At 41.4% G+C, this 21,608-nt stretch overlaps 2 protein-coding genes across 2 annotated transcripts; one reads left to right on the forward strand and one right to left on the reverse strand.

Annotated features, from left to right (window-relative positions):
- Positions 1–137: 137 nt before the first annotated feature.
- Positions 138–14,572, forward strand: cmtm4 (CKLF-like MARVEL transmembrane domain containing 4). Its single transcript, XM_068580127.1, has 4 exons — positions 138–871; positions 5,668–5,844; positions 11,230–11,328; positions 11,927–14,572. Exons 1-4 carry the CDS (start codon positions 686–688, stop codon positions 12,089–12,091), a joined length of 627 nt encoding a protein of 208 aa, XP_068436228.1. The 5' UTR covers positions 138–685; the 3' UTR covers positions 12,092–14,572.
- Positions 14,573–15,209: 637 nt separating this feature from the next.
- Positions 15,210–21,397, reverse strand: cmtm3 (CKLF-like MARVEL transmembrane domain containing 3). Its single transcript, XM_068574403.1, has 5 exons — positions 21,231–21,397; positions 17,130–17,285; positions 16,904–16,999; positions 16,692–16,815; positions 15,210–16,069 (listed from the first exon to the last, which is right to left on the reverse strand). The coding sequence occupies exons 1-5, from the start codon at positions 21,345–21,347 to the stop codon at positions 16,041–16,043; spliced, it is 522 nt and encodes a 173-aa protein (XP_068430504.1). The 5' UTR covers positions 21,348–21,397; the 3' UTR covers positions 15,210–16,040.
- Between the last annotated feature and the right edge of the window lie 211 nt (positions 21,398–21,608).

Consider the following 21,608-nt stretch of genomic DNA (forward strand, 5'->3'; position numbering starts at 1 on the left):
CTCGGCGTGGTTCAGGCTGCATTTGTTTCGCAGGCTGTTTTGCAACACTTAACACGGGCGCAGATCCGAACACAAGAATGTGCCGTTTTCAGAGGGGCGGAGACAAGCTGGCCCCGCATCCATAGCGAGCGAAGCGGCGCACGGGCACGAGCCTCGCCGTGGGCTGCCGTAGAGACCAGCCGAAGTTCACAATAGGGAACAATACGGTCGTCTCGGTTCTTCTGGGCCACAATGACTGGGTGTTTTTTCGGCCGCGCAGAGGAGTCACACCGCCGGGCGGTCATTGTCTCGGTGCTGCTGAACTAACCACAACCGTCCGCGGCGAAAAGTGACACCGGGATTCGAACTAGTGACCCCGGCTCACATAGTTAGAAGCGCGGCTATTTCAGAAAGACGCAGCGTTGCACGCATCAGGAAACGGCGCGGGGTTTACGTAAAAAAAAAGAAGACGAAAAAACGGATCCCGGTCGGGTATTTAAAGAGCACCCCGTCGGGTGGCCATGAAGAGTGGACCGCCTGCTTTTCTTTCCTCCATCCACGTCCAAGCTGCGTGGGACAAAGTGTGCTTTCTGAAACGTGACCTGCGCCCGTGAGGTGGCTCCAAGGCGGGTTTGTCAGCGCGGGGTTTGTGCGTCGCAGCGTTGTCCAGCTTCTCTTGACAACCACCATCATCATCATCATCATCATGAGGACCACCGAGGAGGCAGAGGGCTTTGACGGCGAGGCCTCCAACACCTCCATGATCTCCGGGGCGAGCAGTCCCTACCAGCCCACCACCGAGCCCGTCCACTCACGGAACGTGTTGGGGGGGATCCGCTGCGACACGGAGTACCTGAAGTCGTACTTTGGGATTTTAAAGATGGTTGAAGTGGTAAGTTTGAGCGCATTACAGCAATGTTCATAGATGGTAGCTACAGCTAGCCTTTACATGAAAGTGAGTAAAACTAAACTACGACGCACCGCTGGTGGATCACATCCACCGAGCAGCCACTAACATATGGACGGCAGGACTGCGGTTTTAAGTGTTTTTCTTCTTCAAAGCAACACTCCTCAAGGTCGACTTCTGTGTGACTCTGAAGTAGTAAGTCCCACGATGTTAATTCAAATAGATGTGGCTCCACAGGTCCTGGTTTACTCTAATATTGTGGTTAGTCAGGTTCCATAAGCGGTGCGCCTGGTCGAGGTACCTGGGTGAGGTTGCTGGGATCACAACAGTCAATTTAGAAAAATGCTTTGCTCAGCACTCCTGTATTTGTCAGGATGTGTATTTCACTGTTATGTCAAACCAATATGTCTTAACCAGATGTCTGAACTAGGACATCGGAAACAAGCAAAGTGAGAGGAGGGCTCCCTAAAAAGCTGTGGCAAATCACCAATGAAGGAAATATCCATCGAGCCAGAGTCATTCCTTCTCTTCTGGTGCCAAACAACACAGGCCTGCATGCTCGTGATGCAGTGTGTCCACAACAGGAAAAAACAGGAAGTTGAGGAAGCTAGCAATTACATCTAACATTTTTTGTGGACAGCCAGCAAACTAGGAGCCCAAACTGCAGAGTCCGGGCTTCACTTTTTTTTAACTTGTGTTTTAACGTTTAAAGAAAAAAAAATGACCTGAGTGTCCCACTTTTCTGACGGCAGTGCACACAGTCGTCCTGTGTTGTTGCATACACATGTGACGTTTACCTCTGCGTACATGTCAAGGAAGAGTAGGAAGCCATCTGTCATCCGTGTGGGAGAAGTTTGGAGCAGGCAGAGACGAAGAAGAATAATTATATTCGCAGTCTTCATCAAACAATGTCACACTATCTTTAACTTGTCAGCTGAATGACGGCACATTATTTATATTTTTCGGTAATTCTTCCACATCCCCAAAGCTTTGTCTAAATGCAATACAATCTCAAGTTGGTAACGTGATTTGAGGTTCTAACTCAGATTACAAGCTGACAAGTGTCTGTGCATTTGTTTCACAACCTGATACAAACGGACTGCAAACGCTGCAGCCAAAACAACACAACGTAGCACAGAAAGGTAAAGTGCCATGCAAATATTGCAACTCTTCTAATGTACCTTTTTTAAAGCAGCAATGAACAAAGCAAGTGTGCAGCCATCTGTCTTTGTTCCTGGAAGAAGCGACAGATATATATCATATATATGTGCAGTCAAATCTACTATGCTGCTTTATAGTTACTGCTGTGGCACAGCTGAGGTAAATACATGTATATAAGCATTATCTTAGCTCCTTCTGTTTGTACCTTTCTATCAACTGGAATGGTTTGTTCAGTGTTGATACTGACTTTCCATTTTGGAGCTATGCAAATCTCCTTCCCGCCAAGGACAGAACCACTGAAAGTCATCCAAGTTTACATTTTGTGGCTAAGAGGAGGCCTACGAGGCTGCTGCCAAGCGTTAATAGCTTCGCTGGCTTGCATATTTTTTGTTCTGTCCTTCTAATTGTTGAGCTCTGTCCCAGGTGAGGCTGTTTTTTGAGAACTGATCGATGACTAGACAAAGCCCGCTGCATGTGATGTACTTATACGAGGACCAAACGCAGGACAGTTTCAGTTTAATCTGGAAACACTGCGAGGGAGGTTTGGTGCCTGTTATTCACATCACTGCGTTAACGGAAAGTTGCTCCGTGGCTGCAAGGGCAGTAGTCATTGTTAATAGATTATCTTTGCATGGAAATGGGTTCCGTGGAGTAATAGTTAGCATCATCAATGCACAATTGACTGGTACATCACATGCTGCATTGTAGCACGCACTTGTTAAAAGTGGAGTTTTGCTGTATGAAATACAGGTCAAGCGGAAAGCTCAATTTTGCTAATCATCACTGGAGAGTTGGTGTGCCCTCAATACATCACTGAGCCCCTCTGGGTACGTCCATACTCCTTGTGACTTTGCCAAGGAGACCTTTACTGACCCATGTGTCTCTGCTTCCCAACACACAGACAAAGGTGCTAAATAGAGCTGTGTAGTTGTTGATTTTGTTTTTTACAGCGGAGCACTAAAATGCTTTTGCACGGGATGTTCTCGAGCCAGTCAACTTGACCTTCCTCTGATGAATATACAGTTCAGAAACCGCCCCCAGTAGGATGTAACATGAGCCAGGTGTGTCCATCTTTGTCTCTCTCCTGTGACTGGGTCAACAAAGACCAACTGATATTCAGCTCATGCCCCTCTACACTGACAGGAATCTGATACCATGTCAGACCTGACAGAACACCAATGAAACCCTCTTTGTTTGTATGTCTTCATGATGAATAGCAGTTCACTCATGTTGGTATGTGAACCCACGCTTTCCTATTCTAACAAGTGGTAATTAAATATTATGGTAAGGTTGGTTTTCATTTTTTTCCGTCTGTGGATGTTTTGTAATGAAGTTACCAGATGCTCCCGAATGTCAGCGAGCACTTCCTGCTCTGAGAAAGATGCCATATGCTCAATTTTCTTCTGGTCGAAGCATTACTTACTCTGAGTTTGTTGGGAGACACGAAGACAACAAGGACATTGTGCTGTTGCCTGGTCACACAGCAAAACACATTTACCTTATTCCATTGGGGGAAAATGGAACCTGCATTCAGGCTACTTTTTCCATCACATACAACATGATTGTAGAAGGTTGCTAAAGCATATTCAGTAATTGTGGGTCATTTATTTTTGTGCATGAGTTCCCACAGCACTTGGAGTGCGACATATAATGTTGCATAGTCTTCGCAGCGAGGCCTATTTTTTTTCTCCGTTCATTGTCTGTCCAGAACAGATGGTGTATAAGCCGGGGGATCTGACTTCTACAGGCCTCAAAGGCAACTAATAATATGCATAATCCTTAATGATAAGGATTTGTGGGCATGAGGGGGAGAGAGAAGAGAAAGAGAGTTGATGAACATGTTGTGTAGGGGTGAAGGATGGCATAAAATCATTACTTATGAGATTATCCAGTAGTGCTTTGTGATCCCCTGCCTCCTCCCCTGTGGCTGCCTGACACCTGCTGCACAGGGACCTGGGAAAAGCAATATGCTTTCTTCAAGAGGTATGACATCACCCTGAGGCCCGTGCAGCCCTTCACCTCTGTTTGGGTTTTGTTTAACCTTTTTTTTGTTGCATCACAGTCCCAGATGGACTGCTGTCCAACTTCACACTCTAATATGCCTTCAGCAGCTGCACAACATGAAATGTTTGCCATAATGTTGGCAGGACAGTGGATCGGCCTTCTCTTGTCTTTGCTGTAGTGTGTCACTGGTAATGCGAAAGCTGGACATGTTCTGTGTAACTTGAGGGGTTTCCTGTGAGGTAATGTCTTAGCCAAAGATTTGGGAGATTGGACTAAGAGTCTGTCACAAAGCGTAGACTCTGCTTAATAATCTGGATAAACAAGCTTGACTATTGAGCTGCTATGAGGAGGGGTCTTCTGCTGGGAATGGTTGTGTTTGTTTGCTAAAGTGATTAGTTTAGCTGTAGTGGATTCAATATTGGAAGAAAATCTATATTGGTTTTATGGGTCGTGGGTTCGAGCCCCACGTTGGGAGTCAGTATTTTGATCATTAGAGATATGGAGGGATTGGCTATAGATGTAATATAACACACTTGATCCGATGGACATTCCGGAACAGAACCCAGACAGCTGAGAACACGGTTAGTCCAGAACCATTCCAGAACCCGCAAATTCCGGAACCTGGCAATTCAATTGCGGACATCCAACAACCCAGAACAGGGACATTCCGAAACAAAACCCGGACATACCAGACATCAGTCACAGCTCTGTTGTTCCGTGTGTTCCTAGACCTTAGTAGTGAGGACTTCATGAACTTCTTCAATGATAAGATTCTAGCTATTAGAGACGAGAGTAATAATCTCCAGTTATTTAACTTTTAAAATCACTTGCTGCTGGTTTTCAAACTTCCTGCTTAACTAACTGTTAAATCAAGTGAACGTCCAGCTGGAAAAGGGCCCAATCTTCAGAAAAAGCTGTAGAATTATACAGTTGTCAAGTCATTTGTTATGGTTGCAAAACATTTGTAAAGATTTTCAAATGAATTACAGCCTTCCTTTTACAATATATTGTATCAACATTTAATACAAAATGTTAAACCTGCCCAGCTCTGGTAGACCCAAGCAGATCTGGTCTAAACTAGTTTAAATTTGGCTGCTTTAGGTCAGTAATATGTTGCAGTGGTGTTCTACTGGTTCTGTTATGTCTCTGAGCCAATCGGTAATCTGTGTGTGGTTTTGTCGGAGGCTAGATGGCAAGAGGAACACCTCAATAGCAGAATTCTTCCCATACTGCGGTTTTTCTTGATCGATGTTGGCTGGAGGGAGGACTCTTCTCCGTCTGCCAGGAGTGAGACATTAGAGATGGGCTCACGACCTCTGGTCTATTCATAGGACAATCCCTTCATCATCTGGAAAGACACTCACTTAAAGTTGCAGAAATGGCAATAGTACCCCTTCATCCTCAAGAGCAGCATAACCAGGAATCATTTATTTCATTAATTCTTTCATCCATAAAAGAAATTACAACACAAAAAAATGTGTATGACTGGACAGATTCCAGCCATACAAATCCAACGTGTGGCGTCATTGTGAAAGGGTTTATGTGTTTGACTGATCTTTACCATACACATAAACAGTCTATTCAACATGCCATTCTCCTCTTATTCTTCACTTCAGGTCCTATCACTCATCGGATTCATCTGCATAGAGACGATCATGATGTGTTCTCCCTGTGGAGGAGTGTACTTCTTTGAGTTTGTCAGCTGCAGCGCTGTTGTGGTGACAGGAGTGCTCCTCCTCATCTTCAGCCTCAACCTGCACACAAAGGTGCCCCACGTCAACTGGAGCCTCACGGTAGGTACATGCAGACGTGATGTGTCGTGACACCAGACTCATGATATACCTGTGACTTAGTTTAGAACAAAAGCGTCTTGACGAGGAATGTGACAAACGTCTGAGACAAGGGGTCGGCTGTAATGACATGCCGTGTATGCCGGGACTGCAGGAGCGGTTCCCTCAGCAGAACACATAGAACCTTATGATGATATTGATGATGGCGGAAGTATGTTTGACATTTCTGTGCTCAGTTATATCGCAGAACTTGTCGCAGCGGTTTTTAGGTTGATACACAGATTAGATGCTAAATCTATGAATAATATTTACCACCTGAGATTTGATCATAATGATAAAAAAAAAATCACTCCATAATACCAAAACATAAGACACCTCGACCTTCAAGAACCCTATACACAAATCCATGCTGTGCTCAGAAAGTCATTATTGCCCATGTACCTTAATCCATACAACCTCTGAAGACCATAGGTCTGTAGTTTATGGTTGTAAAGTTCCATATAGCTGGGATTATCCTAGAGGTCACAACAGGTCATTGACTTAGCTCTTCACTCGGTGAAGTTTATTAATACTGAATGCACAACATTTCTATGTAAAAAATATGCTAATTAACCGCACAGCTCTTTACTGTGTCCTTCTACTTCATAAGAAAACCTTGTAGTGTTAAAAATAACCTGATGGTTACGTTGCAGATTCCTATTTGACTCACAAAATGCAACTATTAAAATATGATGCATTATTATTCAGTACACTGTGCAGCATCATGTTAGCGCTGCTCCTTAGGCTACGCACTCGTGCTTGTTGACTCCAGGGAAATGCAGAATAGTTTGATTGTAACGTTGTCCATTTGAAAGCACGCTATATGAAGTAGCAAGAGGAAACTGCAGTCAATGGGCCGCTCTCTGCTTGCTGTGGACAACATGCTGGTTTATGGTTAGGGATCAACCCCAATCCTGAGACTCCGCCCCCACTCGTGCACAGAAGGCTGTGTGGTCGTTTATTCAAAGTTCATCAAATTGGAAATCTTGCATGTCCAAATTGCACCAAATTTGACAAAACATTCCTCACTATCAATACATCCGTAGTGTGCCATAAAAAGGTCATAGTATGTCTTGTGTCTTGCCGCTGTCGGGCTAATAAAGGCTTCACATATCTTATCTCTTATTATCAAGCTCAGTCAAACTCATTGTGTAAAAAACGTGAGTGAGTAGGAGCTGGTTGGAAGTGCCTCCAGTGGCGGCTGTAGGCAAATGAGCTGGTGGGTGTTCACCATCAGATACTAGTAGCCTGTCAGTATTTGCCTACACACATTCGTTGGTGTGTTCTGAGCTAGTATCCTTTACAGAGAGGAGTGGGGGAAAATTGACTTCAACTGTATTTCCAGAGGCCACACAGTGTACATACCGTAGTAAAGCTGTGGATGTTCAGCCAGATGTCCAAATCCAACCATAGCTATCAGATTGCTTTATGGCATCCTTAATACAGTATTCCATCTCACACATGCACGGAGGGGAGGGGATGCCTTTGGCTCAGACTTTTGGTGGAATGACACCGAATGAAACCGCTTTACAGTCTCGGAGTCCTTATAATCTGAAATCCTACCGTTGGCTCTTTTTCATAGACGGTCTGTTCATTTTCTCGTGAGGCTCACCGCCATTTCTCATGTCAGCCCTCACAAGTCAATACATTTTTCCCTTCCAGTTATTAATTGTCAATAAATGTGCATTTGTCAACATGGACTTGTGTGCACAGGCCTGTGCAGAAGTAGGTTTGGTTGTCTGTTGCCATGAGACTAAGAGGTCAATCCTCCATCTTAGCTCAACTTAGACTGTAGTTTGTGGTTGTGGTGTGGCTAATTGTTTTTGCTGGAAACATGCTGTTATGCAGGATATTGAGTCTTTCATATTTTGTGAAGAACATTACATATATTTGGATGACAACAAATTCTTTGTTCCAACACAAATACCCTGTTTACTTTTTGCTGAGTGGAAGACCAACTTACAGTTTGATTTCACAGTCGAAGCCGTGACTCCACGCTGTTGTAATTAACAAGCACATGATGCTCAGCTCCACTCCACAGTTGTACGCAGTACCCCATGCTGTTTGTTTCTATCAAGTTCAAAGCTGCTCCAGTCACGTTAGGCCTCTGGGAATTCCACCGTTAGAAAGCTTTTCAGAGTGTGAACCAAACATTAACCCCTCTGCTGCCTCGCCCCATTTCCAAACTCCAAACCGTGGACTGACGCTGGCATTCTTCCTCTGTGAAGTGAGCTGTTTTATAATGCGGTCAAGGGAGGGTTTTGATCGTACAATTATGTGCTATGTGATCCCATCTCCTCCAATTCACCCTCCGTGATGACTTTGGCAGCACGAAGGGGGAAACACAGATCCTGACCGCCGTTCCCTCCCCTTCAACAAGGAAATGAATGCTGAGATCGTGTTGGAAAGCCACTCTATGACTTTTTACTTGTTAAGTTGAACTTCGAGGGTTTTAGTTCACTTAAATAAAGTAGCTTTGCACAACCGGCTCGAGACATAAGGGCACACTACTCGGTTCATTGTTTGCCCAATAGCTGTCGGCCACGCTGGCGGGTTGTGGGACAGAAATGGGGCGACCCTAAGGACACACACTGGGAAGAACATTTACAGCCTAAAGGGGAGCGGCAGTGAGAGAGTGATGGTGTTGTTTGTGTTCTCTGATTTAAAAAGAGAGCATTGGTTTGAAAATAAACAGTATCTCATCGCAGTTAATGCATGAATGAATTAGGAATGAATGACTGGACCTGTCGCAGCCTTACACACAAGGAGTGTAACGCAAAGCTGCTGTCTGCAGCTCTTTATGTTCCAAAGGTATCTATATTGGCTGAAGGTTTTAGATGTCGCCCAGGTAGTTTAATTTTCTATGTTTAATTGTAAGATTTTACCTAAAGAGCTAAGAGATATCAGAGTTTTATTTGGTCTCTTTTTTTCCTACTTTCTAAACACAGTTATAGGTGTTTGTTTTTAATTATTCAAATAATGTATTTGTATTATAGTATACATTTACATACACCCTACACACACATGCCATTGTCAAAACATCCATCTGTGACATATACTAGATAATGTTGCAACTTGTTTGCTTTCAACATAATAAAGTAAAAGTCCCAGTATGTTGTATGGTCATCCTTTCTCGGATGGGCCGTGCTATTCTGCCAGTAATGCATTGCCATCTCTCTGCTGAATCTGCACACACAGCTGAGGTTTGTGGTTATTATTAGCCATTGTCATTAATCCATCATCAGTGCAGACCATCGACCACTTTGCTCATGTTGTATTTACTTTACCTACAAGCGGAATCCAATAAAAGCTTTCTTTGGTTTTTACAGCTGATGTTTGCCTCCCAAGCAGACAAAAAGCATGAAATACTTCCCTACTATCTTTATTTGTCTTTCAAAAAGAGTCGGGCATAGATGTGAGAGCCGCAGAGACACTGTGTTTTTGCATGAAGCTTTCTGGCTTTGTGGGACTTGCTTTGACTGTCGAGAGAATAGATGTCATAATTAGTCTTCTGCTGCGTCCTCCAGGGTTTCCACAGTCGCCGTCCAATGGCTATTTCTAGCTTCTATCTTGAGAGCACAACAGAAACATAGAACCACATACTTCTATATGGAGCAATATGTGGTTATGTACAATTATTACTGTCTTCTGATCACAGTCTTGATCCTGCACTCTTGTGTAAGACAATTTATTTGAGTTTACTATCAAAAAGACCACATGATGCAGATCAGAGGCACAGAGGCACAAATGGAGTAAAACTTTAGTTTATTTTTCTGCTGTGATGTCAATGCTGTCTTGTTTCAAAATGAGCAACTGTTGTTTACACAGATATATTCATGGGGCTTTGGGCTTTTGAGACAATGTAGACAAAGTTGGTCAAGGTTGACAGGATTCAACTGGATTGACCAACTGCTCGCTATATGTACTAGATCTCCTAGTTGATATAGTGTACAGTATACTCTGTGTGTTTTTGTGTGTCTGTGTGTGTATTTAAAGCGTACTGGTTTGGTTTAATTTTGTGAATCTCAGCAGATACTGAGCCAATAATGAATCACAGAGATTCAAATGTAGTATTAGGGTGAAGCCGAGAGGCTTCGGGGTCAACTTCAGGAACAACTGACTGGATCTTGAGAGAAAATGAGATCTGAAAACTGCAGAAAAGCCTTTATACACATGAGAATGGGACACTGGAATACTAAACAGCATTTCCTGTCTAACCAGTTGGGCGAGATATATGGGAGCGTGTGTTTGTATTGTGAGCAGTGTTTGTCATGTGCATCTGAGTGTGTGTGTGAGGAGGAAGTTTATTGTGTGTGTTGGGTGGGGTTATGATTTTGTTGCACATTAACCGTGTCAGTTAGCAGGAGGTGTTATGGTTCCACATTAATGCGTGCCTGATTAAATTGCACAATCAGCCGCAGTTCTTGTGCCACGCTGATCTGTCTGTTGTGCCTGATTCAGCCTCTGCCACGCCGCTGTTGTACGAGCGCTGTGTGTCATAAGAGAGACCACGTCTGTGATGATCATTATCAGGCATCTGACCACGAGGGCCGTGGTCCAGTCATGCCTCGTTGTTAACCATCGCTTAACGGCATCTACTGCTGAGGAGAAGAGAGAAAGACCTCAAAGGGTAGAATCTCTTTCATTCCCCTTCTCATGTGTAAAAAAAGGTGGGGGATGGAGTGAGTTATGTGTGTTTGTGTGTAATATGAGGTGCTAGGTGGCTTAAGTATGTGCAGTTGGCTTCTTTGCCCTCCTGGCGTTTTAAAGTTGAAAGTCCAGCCGGATGTCCTACCTGGTCGTGGTGGGGGCCTTGTTGCTGACGCTAATAGTGTGTAAAAAAAGAAAAGAAGCTTCAAATGTTTGTGGACTTTAAAAGAGATGCATTTATCTGTCGATTTTGATATTCGCATTGATGCAGCTAAATTTCAAATTGCTCGAATACTTTCGGGTTGAAAAAAACAAACACGTCTTATTTTTAAAATGTTAAAAAAACTGTTATAACATTGTTGCCTTGAGTGCTTTAGCTACATTGAATTAAAAGGTTATGTTAAGGCTACTAAATGTATATAATTTGTGTATATTATAGTTGAATTTGTCAATTTAAATATGGCACATACTTTGTGTGGAGCTGGGGATTGAACCATAAGACCATCTGTAAACAAAAATGTAAAACCAGTATCACATGCTCTAGTTTTTAATCTTGTGATCGGACAATTTATTGCTAATTTATTGTTGTCTTTTCAGAAATAATACATATTCTACAATGTCAGGCATGTAAAAAAAATACTAGTACTACTGAACATGTAGTTTCTAATGTAATCCTCTTGTTTCTGTGTCTCCCTGTAGGACCTGGTCAACACGGCTGCCAGCACCTTCTTTTTCTTCTTGTCGGCTCTCGTGTTAGCCTGCATCAACCACAACACTGGAGCTGAAATAGCAGCAGTGGTGAGTGGTCAGAACCGTCCTCTCTTACCGAGATGCGCAGCTACAACACGTGGCAGACACCTTTACAAACTTCTTCCTATCAGCCATGAGTTTTCTTATCAAGGCATATAATTAAGAATTCCTACTGAGGCATTGAAAAGTGTCAGCAAAGATCTCATTTAGGGACCCGACTTTTTAACTCATGTCTGTGGCCGAGCAGAGCAGAATGCAGGAACTGTTCCTGGGTCTGTTTTGTTCTGAGCAGATCATTGAATTATCTGAGTGCTGCAGCTGCCTGGTCACTTCAGTTGCTATCTGATCCGAGTCACATGCTCCCTGCTTACTGAGCAGATGGCATGTGCCGCCGAAGCAAACCTGAATGCACATTTCTTTAACACCAGACCAACTGTGTGCATGAGTGTGTGTTTACTAAGCATGATTAAAGTCATACGTCTATTCTTGCAATTTGCTTTTAAGCCTAATCTTATCAGTCCCTACATATTTGTGTGCCTAAATCAAGTTTGCATAGGATCTGTGTGGCCATGCAAGCGTGTTGTCCTTTGGTTACTGTTCCAATTCAGACATTGTTCTTATTCTTCCTGTTTCCACTGGTATGTAGATCTTTGGCTTCCTGGTGACAGGTGTGTATGGCATAAACACCTTCCTGGCGGTACGGCGGTGGCGCCTCGGCAGTGGGTGTCAGGGGGCGCCACAGACTAGCGAGTACATGCGAGCGCGCACCGCATCTCGTGGAGAAATGGAGGCAAGACCTGAGCTCGCGTGAGTGCTGGCAGACAGTGGGACTCAATGAAAGTATTCCATTCAAGTCTTGAGTGGAAGGGCCATCTCAAGCGCACCACATGCTTGTGACTTCCCCCGACATCACCTCAGCTGTGCTTTCTGCCGGCCCGGCCACTGTCGATGCCACAGTTGAGCTCTGATGCTTTGTCTAGCAGGCACCCTGTCTGCAGTGACGCGTAAAGACTCTGAAGTGAAGAGCTCCAGACCGAATTGAAGGTATTCTCTGTAAAACTTGTCATCCACATATCTTTCTAAGTCAGTATGAAGGATAACTTCCGAAGAAGAGCCAAAAGAAAGAAGAAGAAGAAGAAGAAAAAAAAGACTGACTTCACTCCAACTGTGCACTAACTAGGTGTTGACTTTTCAGAAGGTTTTGTTTTTCACTGTGAAAGAAGTCAAGTTAAAGAAGGTCAACTTTTGTACAGTTTGCTTATTTCATGCCGCTGGCTGGGAAGCCTGCGGTAATAAATGTGACAGTGGGTCCAGGAAACCACTGGACCAGAAGCATACAGTTGACCTGCAGCACAACAGGAGCACCATAACTTGATTGATCTTTCCTAGATATATGACATCAGCCTTTGGTTTGACCTGTGAGCAAGGCTGTAGATATTCTAATCTCAAGATTACACATGCTGATGTTCGTCTTGACTAACTTTACAAATGCCTTTGATATGTGACCTTTAGCCGCTATTAAGATCTCTCCTGCCAGCAGTTAAACAGCTATAACAGTACAAGGTCATTCTGAACTGCAATAAAGACAGACATCAGAACAAAAGTTCAACATTTTGAAATAAGTGAAAAGGACCTACTTCTTTGCAACACAATCCACTGGATTTGACACAATTATGAGACCAACATTAAAGTACCTCTTTCCATTTATTTTATATATGTGTTGACTATCCCAAACATATTAACACTAGCATTCCTTACATTTTCATTTCAAGGTCTGTGTTCAGCAACACTGTGAGCCAGGAGTGATGACGTCATTGGTAGCTTGTTACTTTTGCACATATCCACAGTTTCAGCTGACAGAAATGTTGACGGTGCATCAGTGAGATTAATTTTTAAATCAGTAGGTGACCTAAGACCAAGCCCATAGCCTAATAGACTGTTTCTCAGGTATTGACAGACTCCTTCCGTCTTTGAAACCTTCAAAAAAAAAGATTTGAAATGAAATCACAGGGTGCCTCGAACTGAACGCTGTATTTCTTAATGCCTTCCTAATTATTAAACATGATACGACTATCATTGAGAATGAAAATTACTGAAACCGATTCTTTCATTAAGTGACCATTTATTTAAAAAGGACGAGTCAATTGAAGGTAGAGATGGTGGGATGAAAATGCGGTACTTTTAGCATTATTGTCACAGCTTTTATAAAAATGTGTGCATATGTATCTACAGTATATTATCACACTTCATGTATTATGAGATTACTATCATTCCACATTGCAGCTGTTATAAAGCTCATACATGCAGAGCGCAAAACAGATTTTTAATGTCTTTCTGTTCGGCTCGTACCTGACGAACTGAAAACGATGCTTTATCTTGAAAAATCACTTTTTTTCCTCTTTTTTTTTTTTACGAAGAAGAAAGACATTTAAACTAAGGTCTTGGTGTCGGATATCATTTGAATGCATTGAATTTACACTACAGTTACATGTGTGTGCGTTTTCTTTTGTTTGTCTAAGACCTCTATGTAATCAGGCTGGGTTGAGTTTGTGCTGTGTGTAAATCGACTCAATGACGCCACCTCCTGGTTGTCATCTAACATTTATTCTTGTGACTGTTGCAGTACAGCCAGATAAGTGCAGTAGTGTGTGTGTGTACAAGAAAAGGACCAGAAATATGTTTGACTGTGGGTTTGAATGAAAATAAAAACCGTATGGCTTCTTAAACGGAGTCAGAAGTTTCCACATCACGCAGAATGTTTGATTAATTAGACTTTTCTCATGTTTTTTGTAACTTGTCCAACGTACAACTGCTTTTTGTCCTGGTGTGGTGACCAAACTACTTTTATGGATAGACAATAACATCTGTTCTGTTTTCCTCTTACATGGATGGATTTGTGTCGGGGTGATGTGTAAATAGTCACACTTTGAAGGACAATCACGCAAGTACATTATGCTATTTGATGATATCAATTGACCATATCAGTCAAAAACTATCAAGCTGCAGCTCTGTACAACGTTTTGCTTCAGTGTGTTATGGTCTATTTCTAGAAGAGAATAAATACTTTCCACTAGTTTCCACATCACACTTTCAACAGTGAACATGCTCAGTCTGGATTATATTAGAGGTGAGATGCTCTCCTGTTTCCTTTTAATTATGTGTGCTTTGATTACAACAACACGTCTTGAACAGCATGGAGTCGTTTTGTAAATGTTTTTGCATTCAAAACATTTTCAAGAGGCTTCACATCAGTGTGTATAGTGACAATTTAAATAAAGTCATTTGAACATTATTGAAAGTAGTAACATTTTTTTTTATTTAAACATTTTTTTCATAAAATGTCAAAACGGTTAAAAAAAAAATCTTCATATTTCACCAACAATAGTTCAGCGAGGGACCTCCTTCATAACGTGGTGCTTCGGTTCTCTTTTTCAGAAGTTTATTTTTGAAAATGCGTTTGCATGTCGAAAAAGAGTTTGTTGAGTTTTTCTAGCTGCCCAGTGAAAATCACATGTCTTCAGATGAACTGAAGGATTTCAGCCTCAAGGATTGTGCCCGGGCACCATTCAAACAAAAAAAAAAAAAGCCAAAGAAGTAACAAACTCTGTAAAAGGAAAACCGTGGAAGTATTTTCTTAACCGTTAATGTGCCAATTGCTCTCAACAAATGCATTTCCACATGGAGGTTAGAGACCAACAATGCATCTACTTTCAGTTCACAGTGCTGTTGTAGCACTTGTGCAGTGCCAGGTACATTACATACACAATTGATGTGGCTAGTGCGGGGGGGGGGGGGTAATTCTTCAGTAGTGGCTGCAGAAGAATTGAAGACTCAAAGATACTTTTCAAAACAAAGAAAGCTTCACATATCGGATATCGAGCATTTACCAGTATAATAATACATCTACAATGCACTGTTGTTCTCACACACACACACACTAACAAAAACACACACACACACACACACACACACACACACACACACACAAATGGTTGTAAGAAGCACATCCAGGGAGCAAACTGAAACAAAAGAGCAGAGAGTAACTCAAACTCATTTCAGTCACGTAGAGTCATGACAGCTTTCAAACACGGGTCATCAAGTCATATTAAAAACTGAAACGTTCCAGAAAAGGTTGTCATGTGGTACAGCAATTACAGGAATTCTGTTCTGTTCAACCAAAAGTCAAATTTATAGGGAGGTAGTTTAACATCATCCTCAACCTACAGAACTCTTGTAGAGTTTAGACAATTGAACAGAGGTTGTAAGCAGCCAACATGCAACCAATCCTGTCTTCTATGTCCTAGACATTTCTTTTAAAGTACTAAAAATGTATTAATGATGATGATACCCCACTTACATCCTTCATTATTGGCACACCTAACAATTATTAAATAATGACATTAATTTAGTGTTGTAGTTTAATATGTCTGTAAATATGGCCGCAGTACATGCACACACGTGTATATGAATCATTGTTTCAGGTTTACGCAGATGCGCCCACGTGCAGGTCATATAAACAGCTTCTGCGAATCAATATCATGAGACCAAACAATGTTCCAGCTTCAATAAATGGACATAATTTGAATTAAACAACAAGCAATGTGACCTTGTGCTGCACAGAGTATCAAAGTAACCTTGAGACACAATGAAACACTTTCAGAGTTTTGCAGCTGCAAACTTAAAAGTGAAAAGCTCTCCTGCAAAGTTTTATTTTGCATGATCTTGTCAGCTGGTGGATCTCCTGGTGATGGTCCGCAGTCTCAGTCTGAATCCGAGTCTGAAAACTCATCTGAAAAATGAAAATGTGTTACATTAACATGTACAACTTTGGTTAGTCTACTGCTTTTCCTGCAAGAATATGTATGTGTCTGTGTGTGTGTGTGTGTATATATATATATATATATATATATATATATATATATATAGAGAGAGAGAGAGAGAGAGAGAGAGAGAGAAAAAAAATGTGCCAGAAGATGTTATAAATGGCAAACTATACTATGCCTTAACATTTCATAGTATTGTATGCTATAAAACAAACAAACAGGACAAACAAAAAGTATAGATGTGGTTAAAAAAGGTCTGGAAAAATCAAAATATAATATGCCATAAAGAAAGTTGTTGTATAGTACATCATAAATCTCATAAAATAGTCTGTCGTAACATTTTTGAATTAAAATGTCATTGTACAGCTTCCCATAAGAATAAATAATTTAAAGTATATTATGTCACATTGTCATTGATAAAGCCATCGGATAGTAAACATACAAATGTCATAGTATGCCAAAAACTAGTGATTCATGTCACAAAGAATGTCTTAGAATAGTAAATCATAAAAAAGCAATTATATAAGTCATAGTGTAGTATGACATAAACGTCAGTATGCCATAATAATATTGTAAAAAGGTCATAACCTTGGTTTCTTGATGGCTCCTCATTGGAATCCCCTCCTCCGCCTTGCTTAAGGAAAGCAGCCAGCTCATTAAAAATTAGGTAGAAATCTAAAGCAAAAACGATGGTTGCAATGAATCCAAATATCTGTAAAAAAAGATAAAAATCGTGAGAATTTGTGTGTGTTCTGAATACATAAATAAGGGTGGTGTAAAATACGTTGAGATGACTTTACCCCAGCAGCCTTAGAGGAAATGTCCATATATTTGGATACGGAAATAATCGAGATGATGAAGAAGATAATGGAGGCAGACACACACCTCAGGAAATCCTTTGAGAGAAAACACTGTGATTAAGTGGAACAATCTAACTTCATATTACTTTACAATTGTCCTTTACAGTTTGACAATCATGCACAACAGCATGCAAATCCGCGTTAACGTTTTTAAACTTGCTCTTACCATCAGAGGCCAGAGGAAGCCTTTAAACCTCTCATTAAATTTGGTCGAGTAAGCGAACAACAAGAAGAGAGCAGCGAGGAACTCCAGCAGAGGAACGGTCACAAAGGCTGCTGCTGTGGAGGCCGCGAAGCACACAAAGGACACAAAGGACAGCGCCTACAGAGACAATTAGAGAGACACACACATATATATATATATGAACATGTACAGTATGGTGGCAGCAACAGTAACAATTAGCTCCTTAGTAGCCCCTGTCATCAGTGTACAAGTTAATTTACCGTTCTATCATAATGTATGTCCAAATAGTTATAAAACAGTATGTAAAACAAATTTGTGAAAAGTCAAAGTATAGTATTATGAAGAAAAGTCATGAACAATTAAATAGTATAGTATGATGAAAAAAGGAAAAGTATAGTAGGTACAAATGTCATAAAAATAACAAATTAAAGTATAAAAATAAAAGTCAAACAAAGTCAAAGATATATATTATGTCAAAAGATGATGTTATAATACAGCATGTCAATAAAGGTCTTAATTATACCACAGTATAGCATGTTGAAAAAAGTCATGCTAGTGCATAAATGTCAAAAACTGTTTTGAAAAAAGTCATGGTTTAATGAATGAAGAGTTGAAGCCTTGAACAAAGAGTTAATTAAAACTTGTGTTTCTTTTTGAGATAAATGTAAAACTGTCCCAAAACTGAAATCTATGTGAAGTACAGTTCCAGGCTCACTTCCTGTGAGAGGTTACAGCTGTTAAAAGACAATGTTTTTTCGGAGCGACATGTACACTGTGACACCGAATCCCTCTCGTTCTCTCTCGCACAAACATGCGCGTGCAGGCAAACCACAAACATGATCTTGTTTAAATGAAAGAGGACGTTCAAAGGTGTTCCTTTTTCTTTGCAACAAGAAGTCACAATGTGAGTAAATGAGCCCGCCCTGTGTTTAACACTCGCCATTAGAAGTGCTGCTCAGATTATATCAGTGCAAACGAAAGCAAGTCCAAACCCTGTAATCTCAGACAGGCCCGGCCATCTTGTCTTTGTCATAGTCCCACACTGGCCTGAGGTTAGGAACTCCCCCTGACTGAACCCAAACTGCTACAGCTGCTATTACTTAAAAATGCTGCTCCTCAGCAGCATCCTGTCAGCGATCGATAGGACTTCTACAGGTTGATTAGAAGCCTTTCATTGAGATGCTCAGGCATGTTTGCTTATGGAGGAAAGGGCCTGGGATGTCAGGATGACTATGATGCACAATAAAAACAGATGAGCAGGCATAGTTTCTACATTTTTTCATACTGTATATGAGAAAAAAAACAACCTCACATCATATCAGAAAGGCAGATGTCAAGTAAGTGACAGTGCATTAAGGCTGCACCTACACAAAGGTTTGGCTCCAACCGTTTTCGAGGTGATAATGAAAATAGTGAAACATGTGCGTCACAACTTCCCCGGGGCTCAAGGTTACCTTTGAAAATCTCTCGTTTCATCCAAAAGCCAAAGACATATTATTTATAATAACATAAAACACAGAAGAAGTTGGAAACATTCATTCTAATTGCATGATGTTTTGCTTGAGAATAATTCCACAGTTTTCTTATTCCATCAAATGACTGATCATGTCATCATTTGTTTTGCAAACTCTCCACAAATGAACTGTACTATAACAAACTGTACTATGAAGTGGGGTCAGACGGGGGAGAGCGTGGCTTCAAAGCTTTGCCCTTAAAAGGTATGTGATGAGTCTACTGAGTCTTGAAGCTAGTGAAACTTGCTGTGAGTGCATGTGGGGGCTTTCAAACTCACAAAAAACATCATAAATCCTGAGGCCACAAACACATTAGGCTGCACACTGAGCTCAGGATTCTGACAATCCAATCAGTTTCCTCCACCTAAGCAGGAGGCACACTTTGCACACAGTTACCGCGCCATGCCGCCTTTATTAACAGCTTGTTTGCATTTTGAAAATATTTCAAACGGTACAAAAAAAATCTTTTTTCAGCAACATTAAGTTTACACGCTGTGATTTCACATTCCTTATTGGGCCTGTTGCTGACTGGGAATCCTAATGAGAAATATGCAGTGCTCTGACACACTGTGTATAATAATGCATGCTCAGCAGTAGATGTGTCTGACTAATACTCCCAAGAATGGAAAAACAACGGGTTGTGTTCACTTTAGTCACATCCAACAGTTGTGTTCATTAACTGTGAGTTTATGTAACACTATCTGTAAGCTTTAACTGTATTTAAATACAATACAACTATGATACTTTCAGGACACACAGTATAGCGAGGAGGTTGCAGTACAAACTACTTTTCCACACCAATGAACAACCTTAGAAACATAAACTTTAGTTTCTAAATGTACAACATGTAAAAAGTAGTCCCAGTTTGGGTTGGGCGATATGACAACATACTGTGAGACAACATCCAAACGTGAACCGTCAGCAATTTCACCATACAGTTTTGCTGTGGTAGCTTTTTAATATCTCTGCTTGTATGACATCATTTGTACAATGTTGCAAACCTAGAACAAACACGGTTTTAGGGCAATTTGGGATTTTTATTTTACTTTTTTTGCAAGTCCCTTTCTTGGTCAGATATTTCATTCGCTGGATTCACTCATTTAAAGCTATTCGGTAAGTAAATAGTTATACTGATATGTAAGTATATCACTTGATTTTCCAAATAGTTTAAATGTTTCTTCCATGTTGTATATCATCTAGAGTAACAGGGAAACTGTTTCTGTAAATACACGTCACTGTTGAGTATTTAAAATGTCATTTCTGAATAATGTGAGCGCTTCAAAATTTCCTTCCCCTCCATTTTATTAGGAAAGAGATCTCAAAACCAATAAATAAATAAAACCAAAATTTGCAAGGCCGCATATAAACGATAAGTGAATTGAACATATTATCTTCTGAATTTGGTATTTGAATTAACTCTCCATGTCAAAGATAAAAGTTCAACCAAACAAACTAAGATAAGACACACATGTACCTAACAACCACATTCATTTGCTAATAACACCTCATCTCATTTCCCTGAATGTCATCTTTATTAAATCTGTCTTAATGTTCTGTAGTTTTAACACAAATGTCCTAAAGTGAGTCTTACCACTCTATGCAAGTTTAAACCAAGTGTCAACTCTCGCCTACACACACACACATACACACACACACACACACACACACACACACACACACACACACACATCAGCTGTTGTTCTACTGTCAGAGGCCAATTGGCTTTTCAGTTCTGCTGAAGCATTTTAGCCTTGGGGTGAAGATTGCAGTCACATTGTGTTGAGTAGCAGTAAAGAGGCTGTATTGTGTAAATGTAGGCGAGTGAGGGGCTGCTGAGCTCTGCATTCACACACACACACACACACACACACACACACACACACACACACACACACACACACACACACACACACACACAGGGCTGTGCTCCAGGCTGCACGTTTAGGCAACAGAGTGAAGAATCTGAAGAAGATGACTGCTCTCTCACATGACACTTATTTAAGGGTGCATGCAATGGTTGCAGTGAGATCCTTCCTGTGAGTAATGCGCCCACCCTGACCACCAACACACCATCACACACAGTCAGTCCCTTGCTTTGTTAAAAAGTGAAAAAAGTGAACTCTTCTGTTAAGAAAAGCTGATTTTCAAGCGACGTTGCTTCAAGGGTTATTTAGCTTGAACACTGACAGCCCAATGGCTCTATTTGAAAATGGACACGAGGGTTTGAGTGGTCTTCCTCAGTGTGTCTACAATTCAGTAGAAATGCTCGTTCCCAGTTGTAGACGTTTACTTTATAGTTGATCCTCATTGCTCCTCCCTTTGCTAATGGAAACCCGGTGAAGGAAACTGACTGACCCATATGCAAAATGACAGTTAAAACAGTGCATTATAGTTATTTCCAAACGTGGCTTAAAGCAACACATTGCTCCAGCTGCCGTGACGCTTAGAGAAGTGCAAATAAAAGCATCCAAAACGTCGCGCGCTTTGAGGATTTGCGCGTATTTGGCGAAACAATGGCTCTGTAAGAGGTCCATTTGTTTCAAACGTGATCCCTCTGGTCATTTCTTACCACTTCAGCAATGAGCAGCATTCCTTTCCTTGAGGAGGCGAACTCTTTGCTCGGGAGAACAGAGAGTAGAACATTCTGGCGCGGCCGATTCGAGTTGGGAGCCTCGATGTCCCCCATAGCTGGAAAAAGATATGAACTCTCCCTTCACTCCAGATAGCTCAGACCACTATGCAACGTAACGGGTTCAAGGCAAAACAAGACCAAAACAGATATGCGGAGGCGTGAGGAAACGGAAACAATGACAGCACGGAAACGCAACTCCCAAAAAGTGCAGCATCTGCTTTCTCCAGATGTGAAATGCGATGCCACCCCCCCTCCTCCTCACCCCCAGCTCACTCATTGGAAACATTCATGGTGTCACAAGGCAAAGGAACAATG

Source organism: Clinocottus analis, unplaced genomic scaffold (genome assembly GCF_023055335.1).
Source record: "Clinocottus analis isolate CAN_PGR_092001 unplaced genomic scaffold, fCliAna1.0.p SCAF_1, whole genome shotgun sequence".
NCBI lineage: Eukaryota > Metazoa > Chordata > Actinopteri > Perciformes > Cottidae > Clinocottus > Clinocottus analis.